At 41.8% G+C, this 18,896-nt stretch overlaps 1 protein-coding gene across 1 annotated transcript in view; it reads left to right on the top strand.

Annotated features, from left to right (window-relative positions):
* The window catches only part of BLK (BLK proto-oncogene, Src family tyrosine kinase), a 76,051-nt gene that overhangs the window by 17,799 nt on the left and 39,356 nt on the right, over positions 1–18,896 (top strand). The window contains exons 3-6 of the mRNA XM_075598609.1: positions 486–540; positions 3,184–3,277; positions 7,553–7,651; positions 13,921–14,024. Of these exons, the coding sequence (XP_075454724.1) occupies positions 486–540; positions 3,184–3,277; positions 7,553–7,651; positions 13,921–14,024 (352 nt within the window). The remainder of the gene's footprint in view (positions 1–485; positions 541–3,183; positions 3,278–7,552; positions 7,652–13,920; positions 14,025–18,896) is intronic.

Raw genomic sequence — 18,896 nt, 5'->3', positions numbered from 1 at the left:
AATCAGAGGCTCAGTCTTTTCCTTGAGCCACCTATGCTCAAGTTGGGATATCGTGAAAACCTGCTCCATTTGAAACACCAAACAAATACCCGCAATAGATCCTTTTGTATCCTATTAGAATTTTTTTTTTTTTTAAATGGTGCAATTTTGTTACTCCAGTTTTGTCCCAATTTTGCGCCAAAGAGACATTGATAACCCCCATTTGTTTAATCTATTATTGTTCCCACAGCTCGAAATCTAGCTAACTGCACCACATTAAGCATTCTCCAAGTTATATTGTTCGATCTGTTACAGTATGTAACTCAGTCTCTCTAACCCAAAGGGCTGTCACCGAAAACCACACTAACATCTCCTGTCAGCGAGCCAAACACTTTTATTACGGATTAATTTCAAATGAGATGTGCAGATTGTAATCAATAAGCGAAATAATTACCAATTCTGACAAGTACTCCTCACTGACATATAATTTCCTGTTTTGGCTACAGATCCCCAAAACCCGGCCCAAAGACACCGGACTTCAAACCAAGCAATCAAAACAAGGTAGGAAGCACATTTCATGGGCAACCCTATTTATATACTGAAGCATACGATATTTGTTTCTTGGAACCTGAATGCTAATTTCAGTATATGCATTTTAAATGTAGTATGCAAAACTGGAGCAGAAAAAAAAACAGCATCAAATGTATTTAGGAAAATGAATACCATTAAAAGCAACATGTTTAAAATAAATAAAAACAAATCTGGTGCTGTTTTTGTTACATCTGGTTAACATGATGGAGCGCTTACACATTACTGCACGCTTACACATTACTGCAATATCAATGTATGTTGCTAAGCAGGGCTGAACCTCTGGCCAAGGGTTTAAATACATCACCATGTAATTAGGATAGGAGCACAGACGATGTTGTTGGACTGTATACACGTTCACGGGTGCACGGCCAGCGACATCCAGGAGGGATCCGTATATGAAATAGATTGTTGAAATGCTGGGACTGATAACGTCTTTAAGTGGAAAAAAAAATTGCAATTTATTGAATAAATAAATCAATGGTTTGGTCCACTCGTGGACATTGATCAAAGGTCCAAAATTCGACTGAAACATTGATCTTTTTATTCAATAAAGAAAGTATTGAGACCGCGCTTGTCAGGTATTCTCAGCTGCCTGGTCCTCTTCTTCCCGCTGCTCCAAAACTCACCGGCGATCAACCGGTCACAGCAAACATAGAACAAGGAAAGGAGCGCATAGAAGGCAGGACGTCAAAGAAATAGTTCACTTTTCTTTGTACACATAGTAACTTAAAAACTTACAGTGAAGTTCAGCTACTTGATCGATCCAAATCCCCTCGCACCGCCGACATCGACACCACGAGATCCCCTGCTCCAACTAACCTGGATCACCACGTGTTGTCAAACCGGAAGTGAACCAGGAGCTGACTAGCAGGAAGAACCTGTTCCTGTTGTTAGACCTGCGTGTCTAGCTACAGCAGCGCTCACAGTTTCGTTAAACATGTAATAAATTGGTTGATTTTATATTCCCACCCTGATTGGTCATTCACAAATGTTTTACCTTGTGACATAAATCCGCACATAATACATTTCCCACATCGGTAATTTCCAAATGGTTTCCCCAGGAAATTCCCACTGCCGGGAACAGGTATATTGGGCCCTTTTAAAGCGCATGGAGCCAGAATATTTCCCACATTTTTGGCCTTCCTAAACACTACCTTGGGTTTGGCAGGTAACGTTGTTTGCAAAATAGGGTCCATTTTCAGAACTCCCCAATGTTTATAAATAATCTTCCGAATCTTAGTATTCACCTGATACAGAAGAGCAATTGCCCAAATTATGCACCTTAATCTAAGCACCTGGGGTCATTTGTGTAGACCCTATTAAAGGGACACATCCCAGTGTGCTTGGATACTCCTGAAGAAGCGCATAATAGTGCGAAACGCGTAGAGGGCTACCATACAGTCCCCACAAACTAAATGATATATTTTATGTGTTTGTGGGATAAGTTCGGCATTTGAACCTCCCCAAAGATAAGCAACTGTGAGCGCTGCTGTAGTTAGGCACGCAGCTCGACAGGAACAGGTTCTTCCTGCTTGTCAGGTCCTGGTTCACTTCCGGTTTGACAACATGTGGTGATCCAGGTTAGTTGGAGCATGGGGGACTCTGCGGATCTCGTGGTGTCGATGTCGGCGGTGTGAGGGGATTTGGATCGATCAAGTGGCTGAACTTCACTGTAAGTTTTTAAGTTACAATGTATATAAATAAATGTGAACTATTTCTTTGACGCCCTGCCTTCTCTGCGCTCCTTTCCTTGTTCCCTCTTTTTATTCAATACATTGCTATTTTTTCAACTTTAAAGACCCTGTGAGTGGTTAAAGAAATCACCAACAAAGTATTTATAAATAAAAGCAAAGCCCAGACAGACAGGACAATAAAAGATCGAGGAAGAAGAGGTAAAATACTGGCATGCCACCAGTTAGATTGCAAGCTCTTTGAGACAGGGACTCCGTTCTCATGATGTTTACTTCATGTATTACGCTCTTATCTCTAACTGTATTATTCTTCCTTTTATTATGTCTTATATGATATCTCTGTAACGGGCCACATACACAAGGGCCATATTCGGATTTAGCACCCGTAATCATGATGTGCTAGTGCAGGGGTCGGCAACTCAGATTTTCAGGCTATCCCGGCTTCAGGAAGCCATGATGTCATCTGTTGCGGCTTCCTACTGGCCAGCAAAACCGGAACACGTAAACTTCACAGGGATACCAGCACCTACGGAGGTAAGTATCTCTGGAAGCAGGAGGTCCCCCTGAACTTAAATTAACACAGTTCAGTCCGAGGACCCCCTGCTTCAAACCCGTAATTTAACCCCAAAAAAAGAGAAAAAACGCAATGCCGCATACTCTGCCGCTTTAAGAGAATCATTTTGTGGGTTTATGTATTAATGTCTCCCAGCTGGAGACAAGCAAATAGCCCCATATTTATCACATGAATCTTCCATTGTATCACTAGGACCTTTTTTGATACAGCGGTTGCACTTTTTTTGCCCACGTTTTGCAGCTGAGAGAGTTCAGTAAAGGGAAATATACAGTAGGAACGTGAGAGTTCGCAAAAATCTATTCCACTGAGAAAATGAAATATACACAAATATGTTTTGTTTTCTCATAGACGAGACGTTTGTTGTTGCTTTGTATGACTACTTTCCTGTCAATAATGAGGATTTACAACTACGCAAAGGAGAAAAACTCGAGATCATAACATAGTAAGTGCTCTGTGCTTGGCAAAATGTGTTCCATTTAATATGAGTTCCTACTTCAGAACTGTACAGCAACAACCCATAAGAGTCCTACAGGGTTTTATCTGTTGAAAGAAAATAGGAAACTCACAAAATATTGTAATAGGACTTGGCAATAATGAAAATTCCTGGCAATATTTCATGTAATAAACTGCTGCTGAAATTATGTTAGTGACATTTAATGAATTAGTCCTTAGGATAAGCGTGTTACAAAACTGTTCTCAACAGGCCCTTAAGATTGCAAAATGAATTAGCACTAAAGTAACTTGCTTGGGTATCTGAACAGTAAGTGTATGTACAGTATTGCCCTGAAAGTCTGTTGTGTTAGTGGCACTTGGAGTCAGAGCCTTAAATGTAGTGGGGGATGTCAATTGAGTGTTATGAATTGCTTCACTGCCTGTGAAATTGCACATTTGGACTCTGCATCACGTTGCATCAATGTATCAAGGTGATTTTCCCCAATTTTGTTTCACTTCTGCCAGTGAGCCTTTTTAGGGAATGGTTACAGGAGGATTTAACTCAGCCTTGCAGATAGATACATAAAATGTACCAGCCCACCTCTGCGTACGCATATTATAATGCAGATCTGTCTGATGGCAGTGGTATATGGGGTTAATTAACCCTTTCGATGCACAGTCATTTCATTATTAGTATTACCTGCTTGTCCAGTTCAATCTGTCTCTCCCCCCGTCTCTCACACTCTCCTCTCTCTCACCATATGCCCCCTCTCTATCACACTCTCACCCCTCTATCTCTAATCCCTCTCACACTCCCTCCTCTCTTATTCACTCTACCCCTCTCTTCCTCTCACTCTTCCCTTATATCTCTCACACTCCCCCTTCTTGCCCCCTCTCAGACCCCCCCCCCCCCACCCCCAAATACACACACAAACTCTCTCTCTCTCTCTCTCTCACACACCTATTTCCCTTGGGATTATCTGTTGAGCAGGGGTTTGGGACCTAGCCAGCAGATGTAGGAACCCATCCAGGCTGCAGGGTATCAGAAGTTGGGCCTGATTTCCAGTGGGGCCTATCTTCCAGTTTTGGACTATTTCGGCTGTGTAACAAAATAAATTCAAGTTACAGTTAAATAATGAATATGGGCTTAAGTTGTAGTCTATCAGCTTTAATTTGAAGGTATTCATATCCAAATTGGAGAAAGGGTTTAGGAATTACATCTCTTTAATATGTAGCCCCCTCTTTTTCAAGGGACCAAAAGTAATTGGACAATTGACTAAAAAGCTGTTTCATGGACAGGTGTGGGCTATTCCTTCGTTATTTCATCATCAATTAAGCAGGTAAAAGGCCTGGAGTTGATTCCAGGTGTGGCATTCACATTTGGAAGCTGTTGCTGTGAACCCACAACATGCGGTCAAAGGAGCTCTCAATGCAAGTGAAACAGGGCATCCTTAGGCTGCAAAAAAAAAAACCATCAGAGAGATACTGTAGCAGAAACATTAGGAGTGGCCAAATCAACAGTTTGGTACATTCTGAGAAAAAAAGAACGCACTGGTGAGCTCTGCAACACAAAAAGGCCTGGACGTCCACATAAGACAACAGTGGTGGATGGTCGTAGGATCCTTTCCATGGTAAAGAAAAACCCCTTCACAACATCCAGCCAAGTGAAGAACACTCTCCAGGAGGTAGGCATATCTTTATCCAAGTCTACCATAAAGAGAAGACTTCATGAGAGCAAATACAGAGAGTTCACCTACAGTAAGGTGCAAACCATTCATAAGCCTCAAGAATAGAAAGGCCAGATTAGACTTTGCCAAACAATATCTAAAAAAGCCAGCCCAGTTCTGGAACAGCATTCTTTAGACAGATGAAACTAAGATTAACCTGTACCAGAATCATGGGAAGAAAAAAGTATGGAGAAGTCTTGGTACGGCTCATGATACGAAGCATACCACATCATCTTTAAAACACGGTGGAGGCAGTGTGATGGCATGGGCATGCATGGCTTACAATGGCACTGGGTCACTAGTGTTTATTGATGATGTGACAGAAGACAGAAGCAGCTGGATGATTTCTGAAATGTATAGTGATATATTGTCTGCTCAGATTCAGCAAATTCACCAAAGTTGATTGGACGGCTCTTCACTTTACAGATGGAGAATGAAGCAAACATACTGCGAAAGCAACCCAGGAGTTTTTTAAGGCAAAGAAGTGGAATATTCTGCAATGGCTGAGTCAATCACCTGATCTCAACCCGATCGAGCATGCATTTCACTTGCTGAAGTAAAAACTTAAGGCAGAAAGACCAACGAACAAACAACAACTAAAGACAGCTGCAGTAAAGGCCTGGCAAAAAAGCATCAGGAAAGGCAAAGCAAAGGAGGAAACCCAGCGTTTGGTGATGTCCATGCGTTCCAGACTTCAAGCAGTCATTGCCTGCAAATGATTCTCGACAAAGAATTAAATATGAACATTTTATTTATAATTGTGTTAATTTGTCCAATTACATTTGAGCCCCTGAAATAAGGGGACTGTATATGAAAATGGTTGTAATTCCTAAACGTTTCATACAATATTTTTGTTCAACCCCTTGAATTAAAGCTGAAAGTCTGCACTTCTATTGCATCTCAGTTGTTTCATTTCAAATCCATTGTGGTGGCGTACAGAGCCAAAATTATGAAAATTGTGTCAGTGTCCAATTATTTCCGGACCTAACTGTAATTATCACGTTCTAGAGGGGTGCTATGGGGAAGTGACATACAGAAGATACACGAGAACAGAAATCCCTCTATGTAAACACTCAACCTCTACTCATTTTAAATAATACATATAATGGTTTATTGTTTGAAGAAGAGAAACAAAAAAGTTAAAACCTAACTAAGCGCCTGGAGACCCTACTCTGTACGGTACTTTCACCTAATTTGGTATATGTCCTACATATTCTGCTAGATGTCCCTGTAGGGGTTATTACAGAAATATAGGTTGATGAACGTATGTGGGCTTAATGCAGTGAATGTGCATGCTCCGTTGATCTATCTGGTGATAAAGGAGTGAAACTGCACCCTCAGCCTGTTACATAAATGGCTGGGGAGTGAAATATTATAGCATGCCTCTGTGTGTTAAATAATATATAAATTGTGCTTAATATACAAGTGCCTCCAATACACACAAACAAGGAGGAAAAGTTACGTTTTAACTTTTTGTGTTTCTCTTCTTCAAACAATAAACAATTATATGTATTATTTAAAATGAGTAGACGTTGAGTGCTTACATAGAGGGATTTCTGTTCTCATGTACATACAAGACAGACCTAATAGAGACTTACAACATAAAACACACCACAGATAACATAAACAAAAAACAAATTGGGAGAGAAGAGGAAAATAGAGGGACCGATGGTGTAATATATAAATAAATATACTGGTATCAAACCGTTCCAAATGTTCTTCCCACTTTCCTCTCCAATAAAATGTGATACAGATACCTACCAGTATCAGTGATTGAAGCGTTTATCCTTAAGGTTGAAGTCATGATACTGTCCCGGCCAGCTTTATTCTAAAGCTTGCCGGGTTAAATGCGGGCCAACCGCGGGGCTTTTCTCCGATTTGAATCGGAGTTTCCCGCGCGGCGGCCGCTTCAATAGATGAGCGCTAATGGCGCTTATTATTGAAAGCGCCCGAGGCGTGGGAAAATTGGCCGAAAACGGCCGAAGATAGCCGCCCGCCGCCCGCAGCTGTTTTTAACCACGGAGGCAGCCGCTTTAGATTAAAGCTGGCCGCCACTGTACTTCCCCAAAACATTTTTATAGACACATGAGGGACACGTAAGGAAAAAAATAACGTTAATATATTCAGCGCCCTGATTTTTTACATTTCTCCTTAGAACTCATATTACTGTACATGCATTGAATACAAAAAAAATTCTCGTAGGAAAAATGGGGTGTTATTTAGTAGTCTTTATTTATTAAAGGAATCGCATTGAAAGCAATTGGAGTTTTTCCTTTGGTAAATCTGATGTAGTTGTGTTGCTGATTTTATCCCTGTTCTGCAGCTAGCATACGTTAATAAATACACCTAATGATATCTACGTATATCAATGCTGAACAAGCTACTAATATTACTGTATAACAAGGAATTTCTGGAGTTTTACAAAAAAAGCAAAGTCTCAACCACTTCCAGTATTGGAGATTGCTCCTTTAAAGATAGTTGTGGGATGTTTTACCACTACCTGAATAGAAAATGAATACAGTATCTAATCATTTTTTGTATCTCTTTATGTTCTGTAGCAATGAAGATTGGTGGTTTGCCAAGTCAGTTCTCACTGGGAAAGAAGGATATATTCCTAGTAACTTTGTTTCACCTCTTGACAGTTTGGAAATGCAAACGTAAGTGGAAAGTACATTGTCAACAAGCAGACTTCTAACCCATAACAGAGTATTTGTACGTGATTTCAGTATTATTATGTTTTGCTCAAAAACGCTTTGGTTTTCCCAAAACTCTCCCTAATATTGTCTGGGTGGCTACTCATTGTAAATTCTTTGGGCAAAGGACCTCCCCATTGTTTTCATGCACGTTCATAGAGACGTCTAATTTATTGATATTTGCCCAGATCCACAAAGCATCATTAGGTCACATAACGAGATGTTAATGGAAAGAAGAACACTGCTGTGTTTTTGCATACAGTATAATCAGCTTTGAGGCTTCGCGGTGATCTCAGGGAACGGAAAGTCCGCTCCTGTTTTAGGTAACGGTATGTCATGAGCCCGGATATAACAGAGCTTTGTGATTCTGGGCCATTGTGGTGCACATCTCTGGTTTACCAGTGTTGTGTATCATTTTCTAAAGAAATGTGTACAGCATCAGAACTATATCAGACTGTTTTGCTAATTATTAGTACAACATATCTTTTCTTCACCGTGATAGAATAATGATGTTAACACACAGCACGTTCAGTCTAAGGGACAGGACACAACATGAAATTCCCTATTTTACCCATATAGTATTGTCAGACAGCCTGTTTTCATCTCTTTACACACATTTTCCTACTGTGTGTCTTTACCACTGGGAAGAGTCAGAAGATGAAGGGATTTTGAAGCAGGAAAAATCATTAGCTTAACTACTTTGGAAACTGATAAGGGATAGGAAGCCTGGTGTACGTATATGTTGTTAGATGAGATGAATAAAATATTCCATTCTTAACACCGATCCCTAATTCAATTCCTTATTGCCCCATCCTAATCCTCTCATTCGCTCTATTAGTGTATGACACAATACTTGATTTCCCCATTATAATCAATAAAATTAGCAAAATTGTGCAGCAGAAATGTTTTAGATTGGTTGCAAATGTCACTGACATCTGTGTTATAAATCCTAAGGGAGCAATTGATATGGGAAGGATGTTCTGGCAAATCAAGAATATACTACATTAATAATACCTGGACATGGTAAGACCCTGGTGGAAGACTGAGAATTTGGCACATTTTGGACATACTGTACATTCGTTGCATAAAATTCTCAAACATACCTTTGCCAAAAAAAAATCTTTGACACAAGAGAACATTTTTGGCAAAAAATATTGCAAGTGTTTGCCAATATTCATGTTCAGGAAATATTGAAGCATGTGTTTTTTCAAAACCTGGGGAATGATAAATAGCCTTCACTAGAAAGTTTAGCTCATTTGCAGATCTCTTTAACAACTTGCAGGATATTCTGCAAAGCAAAAAAATGACCGGTTCACAAATCTCTACTGCTGAGGTTATATAGCGGATTCAATAGGGTAAATTTCAGATGCAAATGGCTAATTTTTCTTCCACTATTATTATTGAGTTGGCTGTGTATTCCTAGCTATCCACATGCTCCTGTAGTTATGTACAAAATGGCTTGCTTAAGATATTTACTGTATGATTACTGTAGGCTAATAATTTGTTTGTTAAACAAGTTAAACAATTACATTTGTGTATCTCGTTGACGTGTACTTTGTATATGGGAACAAACACTACATTGGACCTCCTTGGAATCCTGCTTTTCACAATGCTTTCATATGCACAATGTAATAATTTTGTTTGATTTCACTTTCGACATGGTAAAATTCCAATCTTTTTTGAACGTATGAGCAAAACATAGTAACCCGTATTTGGGCAATGTCAATGTTCCAAATTGACAAACGGGGTTCAGTTGATAATAAGTAGTTTATTTCAATACATAGTATAGTATGATCATACTCATTCAAAAGTCTACAAGACTCTCTCTGCCAGGGAGTGTCCAGGCTGCCTCTTTGTACCTTCTTGGTTCCTTTGTCTAAAACAGTTACTAGGCAGATTATACTAACCAATCCTTAATTCTTAAACCAATCATCTTACAGCTCATTAAACCTGGTTAGAACAGCCTCAAAACAGCTATGAATAGGTACCTGGTTCTCACTATCACAAGAATATGGGCGTTACTTTAGGCACATTCGTAAATCAACTTAGGAGCGAAATCTTCCATTTACACCAGACACACATTCTTACACACAAAATAGAAACTGAAAACAACAGATTACACATAATGGAAACTGAACATCACTTTTAATCCTTCTCCAGACAAACCCCCCCCAGTCCATTAAAAATATATATCAACAGTATCTTCATTTCAGCAAAATTATTTTGTCAGCAAGTTCACACATGTCTACTAAATACTGTAGCTCAGTCAGGTGTTGTTGTACCTGGTCAGGTTTTCTTTTGTTAAATAGGTTTCACTTTTCCTTCCGGGACAATTCCTGCCTTAAAAGTTCCCCAGTACAAATTCAGGTATCAATATGATGTTGTTATAAGAGAGGACTGGTTCTTTTAAACTAGTTGTTTACCTAATGGATGGTAGCCGCATGGTTAACTGTGCGGTATAGTGGACGTCACTTGCTCCCTCTGAGGTTGTTTTAAAAAAAGTTTGCAGGTCCCACATCCTTTGTGGTTGGGCTGTTCCCCATCCTGAACTTGCTCTAGTGAACTTGATCCAGGTTAGACAGCTTTTACGTTACTGTATAGAGATCTGAGCCATTGCCTTTCTATACAACCTTAATGCCTATATCTCAGTTTCCTATTTCTAATCTACAGGAGCATTAGTATTAGTAAAAGTGATGAAGAGCATGTTCAATCACTGCCCCTTGCACAATATGTTATGAATACTACTTTCCTTTGCTAGAGATTGTGTATCCATGTAAAGGGGAACTGACTCTTCAATTCACATAATGCCTACTTAGTGGTAAATATTCCCCTAAGTAGTAATGTAATATCATACACTTTTATTGTGGGTCACTTTTGTGAATAATATTGGGAGGGGGGGGGGAGCTCTTGCTACAGTCTGATGTCCAGTTGAAATGGTGCTAGGAGGAGCAAAATTAACAGTGTGAACGAAAACTTCGCTTTTACTAAAAAAAAAAAAAATAAGAAATATAAGACAAGCAATAATGTATAGACAACACGACAATTTATAACATTAAGTGACTCAGAAAACACACCCATCGAAAACTAGGATGGTGCCCACTGTCCCAAACTTTATTCGCACCTCAGGTGCAGTCAGTGGGTGTGCGTGTAAATGGATCCTCACGGGATAATCCCTAAAAGGCTGATCTTGACAAATTCAAAGGTAACACTTGGTTACTCAGAGGTAAAGACCTTTCAAAGGTTTGAAAGGAGTACTGTATTAATAACTCTTGGTGAATTTATATAAAGTCATTATTTTCTATTAATTTTCATGTTGTCTATTTTTTATTGCTGGTCTTATATTTCTTCATTTAAGTTGTTAGTAAAAGCTGACTTTTGTGGTTTTTAATAAATGTTACTTCATTTATGGTGGTAATTAAATAGAGTATGTATTTTACTATTGAGTATTTTCTGTATTATCTAGATGAGAGCTTTGGAGAGTTGGATCCCAATATTCGAAGCTTGCATGTGTAACCCTTCTATGGTACCCCACCCGACATGAGATTGGGGGGTACACTCCTTCTGGTCACTCTGAGTGCTGTGACCTGCTGGTAAACAGGAGGGCTGAGGGCTCCGTGGTGTTGTGGGGAGAACCAGGACAGGGACAGGAGGTGGTGTGGGACAGGTTACCTTGCTCTCTCTGGGTGGTGCAGTGCCTCCAGCCAGTAGGGATCCCCTGGGGTCTCCAGAGGAGAGACCCCCACTGACACTTCATTCTCCTCACACCAGGAACAGTGATACACACACAGCAGCTTCTTTCTGTGGTTCTTTATTCAGAGCAGCATACACAGCATACAGCAGAACATCATAGGCCTGATCTTGCTCTCTGCATTTCTGCTCATGGCAGCTTAACTCCCCCCCCCCCTCCTTACCCAGGTGGGGCAAGAGGGGGAGACCAATTCTCTGTCCCCTCTCTTCAATCTCTTCTCTCCTACTCCTACTAACTAACTGACATACTATATTTTTGGAGACATGTCTCAATTTGAATATCCTCAGGGAGTGTCTCTAACTTTGAATCATTACAACTCAAAGCTGGATACCGATTGGCTCACACACACATCAGGGGGTGTTCCAACCCATATCCACCCTTTGGATTAACATGCTCAAAGGTTGCTTAGGCCCGCCTCTGAATATTGCTACAATACTTCAGAGCTGAAACTCACAAACAGGCCAACTGAAGGAATTAACCTTTCCACTGCCTGTTCTAACAGGACTGACAGAGGAAAGGCCCAGAATTAGCAATAGCTGCCGAAGGCCAGGCTATATATGTAATGGCCCAACATGAATTGTTTTGCAAATACGTACACTGGGTGTAAACAGGATATAGACACATTTATTTCTCACAACCTTTTTGATAAAGTGCTGTATGGACATTAGCAAGTTCTGTCGATCTAAAGTTGTTGTAAAGGTCACACGTTTTTATGATGACCCATTAATGTACAGTACATCAATTTGTCAAGTATCACACTTGGCAAAAATTTAGTGGTACTGTATGTTATATAAAATAAACAAAAATATATATTTGAGGAAATACTTGTTAACTCCTAACTGTATGATTACTTACCTCTAATGGAGCAGTGCAACCTACATATGGCAAACATGAAATGTTATTTAAAATAATATAAAGTTAAGGCATATAAACATAACGTAAGTAAAATAAAAATATACTTAAAGTTCAGCAGACTTTATATGTTGCTGATATGCTTTCTGCACCATTTCCAACCTCCCCCCCCCCAAACAACCCCCCATGCTCCCCCCCCAAAAAAACTGCTGCAGTTCGGATTGAATTGAGCCATGGCTGGGCCCTTGGTGCCAAAACCCATGAAGAAAATTAGGCAAAACCTTGTTTCAGGAGGAAATACCCTTCCTGGATTTCAACCCAGCTCCTCCTCTGGAGGCTTACATCTTCCTAATCTCAATCCCCAGCTTCTACCTGATGAATCAGAGGCAAGAAAGATTAAATTAACGATGTGTGAATCTGTTCCTAAGATTTCTTCTTTAGAAATTAACAAATCTGCAAGTTAAGGCTATTGGTCCGAAAAGAAATGCATAGTTTTTCAATGCAACAAATGTCGGAATTTAATGTTTTTCTCCAATATTCAAAATAAAGTCTTCCCTGCTATTTTTCCAGTCATTAAATGTCCAAAATTCACGATGTCTGTATCTCTCCTTTCATTGACACTGTTATGAATGTGCAATGGGGAAGAATGGTGAATCTTCACAATGATCAATCTTACCTTCACAACGATCAATCTTACCTTCACAATGATCAATCTTTCCCTCACAATGATCAATCTTTCCCTCACAATGATCAATCTTTCCTTCACAATGATCAATCTTACCTTCTCAATGATCAATCTTTCCTTCACAATGATCAATCTTTCCTTCACAATGATCAATCTTTCCTTCACAATGATCAATCTTTCCTTCACAATGATCAATCTTTCCTTCACAATGATCAATCTTTCCCTCACAATGATCCATCTTACCTTCACAATGATCAATCTTTCCTTCACAATGATCAATCTTTCCTTCACAATGATCAATCTTTCCCTCACAATGATCAATCTTACCTTCACAATGATCAATCTTTTCTTCACAATGATCAATCTTTCCCTCACAATGATCAATCTTTCCCTCACAATGATCAATCTTACCTTCACAATGATCAATCTTTCCTTCACAATGATCAATCTTTCCTTCACAATGATCAATCTTTCCCTCACAATGATCCATCTTACCTTCACAATGATCCATCTTTCCTTCACAATGATCAATCTTTCCTTCACAATGATCAATCTTTCCTTCACAATGATCAATCTTTCCTTCACAATGATCAATCTTTCCTTCACAATGATCAATCATTCCTTCACAATGATCAATCTTTCCTTCATAATGATCAATCTTTCCCTCACAGTGATCAATCTTCTTCACAGTGATTAATCTTTCCTTCACAGTGATCAATCTTTCCTTCACAGTGATCAATCTCCTTCACATTGATCAATATTTCCGTCACAATGATCAATCTTTCCGTCAGTTGTCTCCATTGCAATGTTATTGACATCTTAAGATTGCATTTTGGTCTCTTGATTTAACAACAAATCTGATATAATTTTGCTGCAATTTTATTCCACGTGAGCACGTTAAATACACATGTTGGGTACCCTAAGAGATATCTCCCTTTTTATCTGCAGTTGGTATTTTAAAAAGATTGGCCGAAAGGATGCGGAGAGAGAGTTGATGGCACCAGGAAACAAGCTTGGGAGTTTTCTTATTCGTGACAGTGAAACAACTCAAGGTATGTGTCATTGTGTATGCAATGCCTTTCATGTATGTATACATGTATATAATTTCATATATATAGTTTGAGTTGTGGAGCACCAACAGTGTACGCATTCGTTTTCAAGATGCCAATAAAGTGCAAAGAATGGGGTAAGAGAAGCAAGTAAATGAGAGCTTACAAAGAGCGTACAATATAAGAGGTGAATTATGTATTTTGGGAGACTTACAGACACCGTAGAAGTAAAAGTGCATTTATTAAAAGCCCAGTCAGGGAGGTCAAGTGCACCTGCAGTCAGTAGTGTAGGTGTAAATAACTTAAAGGGATGCTTCTTTTAAGAGGACTTTCAGCTATGCTTTAAAAATGGAAAAAGAATGTGCTTGACGATTATTGTGTGAAACGGAGTATTTTAGATGGGGAGATATGGGTGAAAAAGGTTTAAGATGGGAGAGGGCTCAGTCAAAGTTGGGCCACCTGTGCTGAAGCTTGGATATCCTCAAAACGTTACCTGTTTGTGGGGGTGGGAGGGGGGGGGTCTTGAGGACTTGAGTTGAGAACCGCTGCTGCAGAGGTAAAAGGTACCAAGATGAGCCATTCTTGGGTCGAGAGTAGGAAACATGTAGGGGTGTAAGGAAATATTTGAGTTAAAGAGGAGCAACATGCAGACATTGTGTAACGCCTGTATGCCCATAGACCTGGCCAGTCCCCTGTACTGAGGTGGGTAAGGGTATAACACGCACCCACAGCAGTGAGGGCGTGCCCGGAGTGTGGTAAGTTGCGTTGCCGGGCCTGGTGAGAGAAGGGTTAACGTTATACTTGCTGAGTCCGGGGTGCCAGAAGTCGGAGGGTAATAGTCCAAGAGTCAGGAGTCAGGGGCAGGAGAAAGCAACGTAGTGAGGTCCAAAGCAGAGTCCAGGGGAAGCGAGGTACACATAGTCAAACAGAGCCAAGATCAATCCAAAGGAATCCAAACAGGGGCAGGGACAGGAACCAGAGCTAAAACAGATAACAGAGCTAGGCATAGACACTGCACACAGGAGCTACAGAGAAGCTATGCAGAGCAAGGAATGAGAGGACAAAGTGGGGTTATAAAGGAAAGAGGGCCAATAGAAGCAAGGGGTGGAGTAGAGGTTTGTCTGGGTACTTGCAGGGATAGGTCCAGGTGAGCAGGGGAGGAGACAGGGGTGTAATCCACAGCAATCGCCTGCAGCCAATGGGGGGGCGGAGCCAGCGGTGCGAGAGGGCTGGTAAAACGATCGGGTGCGTGCGCCTTCTGTAAGGCTGCTGTGCGCGCGCCCCGATCGCGTGCCTGGGCGTGCGGCGTGCGCCGCGGAGGAGCGGCTCGGCGTGGAAGAGGTAAGAGAGTGAGGGAGCGGAGGAGCAGGGCAACTAGCCGCAGTGGGGTCTGAGGTGATGGGGACACGCTGAGAGGTGCGTGTCCCCCGATCCATCATAAGCGATCGGGTGTGCGCACCTTCTGCAAGGCTACCGTGCGCACGCCCCGATCGCGTGCCTGGATGTGCGGCGTGCGCCGCGGAAAAACGGCTCGGCGTGGAGGGGGTGTGAGACTAAGGGAGCAGGGAACCAGGGCAGCTAACCGCAGTGGGGCTTAAGGTGAAGGGGACACACTGAGAGGCGCGTGTCCCCCGATCCGTTACACATTGGATATGACAAACACTGATCCAGATCAATACTACAATGGCGTTTGCCTAATGCACAATGGCCTACTCATTTGGACTCTACATCGTTCATGCATTTCAATGAGATTCTTTAACTTAATGTTGGCTGTACAGAGGGGCATGATTGAAATGCTGCATGCTGATTGGTCAAATTCCAAGCATCAATTATATGTGTATCTTTATAGAGCGTCCACAGTGTCAGTGATTTACAAAAGTGACAATATAATACAAGGAATTAAAATACAATAAGTGCAGTAAAAGAGCTTACAATCTAAGTGGTATGTTGGGAGACAGCAGATAAGGGAGTAAATAAAGTAGATGGCCGTGCTTGGCCACAAATGTTGGTAAGAGCAACTGAGGGTGTGGGGCAGTAGCCATGAGTTCAAGCTATTTGGCAGACCTGTTCATCGGCACCTGGCAAGAATCTAGTTCTGTCCACATAATGCAGTACTAGTAATATCCACCAGGATGCAGAAATTAAGAAAACTACAACTCCCAAAGGCATTGTCACCTAGAACTCGTCCACTTCCTGCCTTGGAACCTATTTAAGATCAGGAACTGCAACACTCCTTGCGTTGCAACTCCTTTTCTGAACAGTCCATGCTTTCCTTTTCCTCTGCCTCTCAGCTAAGTATTTACTGTCGCCTGTGTATGACCTCAGATCTCTCCTGGACTTTACTTTTGCCTACTCCCTTAAGTATTTGCTGCCTGCCTGTACATGACCTTGCCTTCTACAGTATATTGGGAATGATCTCGGATTGCTTGTCTCTGCTCTGATTAAACCCTATTTTCATTATCTTCCTTCCTGAGCCTCTGTCATTTCCCAGAGTTCTTAGAGCTTGCAAAACCATTTTTTTATCCCAAAGGAAAATGGAGCTTAAAAAATTGACAGATTATCTTCAGGAACTGGCAGATGCAGTACAAGTTTTGCGGATGGAGTTTGGTGTGGCCTGCGTACCGAGAATGCCAGTAGTGTGTGGACCTGCAGGCTCTTCTGCAACCAGTTATTCCTGCTTCAATCGCTACCGTGGCATCAGCTAAACATACAGTACTGTTTACCTGAATTTACCCTTACCTGAATGATTCAACCGGAACCCTGTAAAGTTCCACATTTTTCTTTACACAGTTCCAGATACAATTTCTATTTAAACCTTTAACTTATGCTACATTTCCTTTATTATAGGAAACCTTACAGGTGATGTCAGTGCATCCACTAATATTAACATACAGTCCCTTTCTTGACAATTATTGAGACTTTGAAAATGAATTAGGTGGGACCTTTAAAAGAAGGACCCAAGCTTGAAGCAGAGAGAATGTTTTGTTAGACATGAAACAAGGTTCTGGGAATTTCGTCACTTATATTGACAAGATTTGTAATCTTGCAGCCACTACCGATTAGACTGATGTTAGTTTATCCGAATTGTTTCATCAGCGACTAAAAGACTCGCCCATCACAGGAAAAAACATTTTGCCCGATGGTAAAAAGTGGGTTTTGAGCGAAGGAAAAATTCAGGAACCCTCAATGGATCTTCAGGGAGGGGCTACTCTGGTCAGTGCCCCTTGGCGCTGGGACTGATTTGCAGAAGGAATGCAGACCAGCCCCACTGCCTAAGGGGAAGTACAATTACAGAGTGCCTGGGACTCGAAAGTCTCAGAGAAATCTCCAGAGGTTATAATTCGCTCGAACCACTACGATTCTGATGAAAATTGATCTGATCCATGGCTGCAGGTTGTTGCCCCTGCCATCTCCGGTGAGAGCAAATCTTGCAGCAACCCTTACAGTAAGTATGCACATTCAGAACTTGGCCCAACTTCCACTGATCGGAATCCAATTAATAAAGGTGGTTTTGGAGCACTGAAGGAGGCAGTCCAACAGCAACAGAATCTATTGTGTCGGGCCAAGGCTGAAGGTGACACGGATGATTATCTTGAGTAACATGACGCCCGCTGTCCTATTTATCAACACCCGGTAGTGAGTATTCCAAGCATTCCACTGATAGTGAAGACTCATCTTACTATAAAGACATAGACACAAAGGGAGGAACTTACACTGACTAGGACATGGATGTCACGCTCAATGACGAGGCTGGAACATCACCGGCCAGTGCCTTTCACCAGTTGATACTAAAGTAACATACAGTACCAGCTTCCCTTTCACTGTCATCGGCTTTTGGAAGCCACCCGTAGGAGGGGTAATACTGTCAGATCTGTTCATTGGCACCTTGCAAGAATCATGTTCTGTCCTCATGATGCAGTACTACTAATGTCCCCCGCCCCCGAAAGGCGGACCCAACAGCCGCATCTGCCCGCGGGACCTGAGTGAGGCCTTGCTAGTCACCCCTCCCCTCGCTCTCCCTCCCCAATGGTAAAGTGTGTTTCTGTGTCTCTGTGGAGGGTGTGGGGGTCTCTGTTGGATGTGTGTGTGTGTCTCTGTGGGCCCTACCCCTCTGTACACACACACTCTCCAGACACACTCTGCAGCCCCTCCACCCCACAGTACACACAAACACACTCTGAACACACACACTATGCAGCCCCCCCCCACAGTACACACAGACACACTCTGAACACACACACTCTGCAGCCCCCCTCTGTACACACTGACACATACTGCAGACACACACTCTGCAGCCCATCCCTTCTGTACACAGGTTGCCACTTTCTACTGAAGGCCAACCCAGAGAAAATGTAAAAAAAAAATTCCCTTACGTGATGCAGCATCTCCCGGCATCCTGCTGCAACTCCCCCTCCAACTGCAGTGAACATGGCTGTTCGGCGCCAAATTATGCCATGTTGCCATGGTAATGTGCTGCTACATGACGTCATGATGCTACGTGATGCCACGTAGTGTTATGATGTCACGTAGCATCCCGTTGCCATGGCAACAGGGCACCATTTGACGCCATGTTCACTGCAGTTGGAGGGGGAAATACAAAAGAATACAGGAGAATACCGGAGGCGCCAAAACTCCGCCACCTGAAGCCCCGAGGTAAGTTCCCGAAAGCCGAAGAGGTGGCAACTCTGTCTGTACACACTGCAGACACACACTGCAGCCCCTCCCCTCTGTACATACTGTAAACATGCACACTGCAGGCACATACTCTGCAGCTCCTCCCCTCTGTACACAATGCAGACACACTGCATCCCCCCTCTGTACACATAGTCTGCAGCCACCTCCTCAACCTATAAACACACACACTCAGTGTAGAGC

Source organism: Ascaphus truei, chromosome 4, assembly GCF_040206685.1.
Source record: "Ascaphus truei isolate aAscTru1 chromosome 4, aAscTru1.hap1, whole genome shotgun sequence".
Classification (NCBI taxonomy): domain Eukaryota; kingdom Metazoa; phylum Chordata; class Amphibia; order Anura; family Ascaphidae; genus Ascaphus; species Ascaphus truei.
The sequence above is the reverse complement of the archived record's forward strand: the minus strand, read 5'-3'. Positions and strand labels throughout refer to the sequence as shown.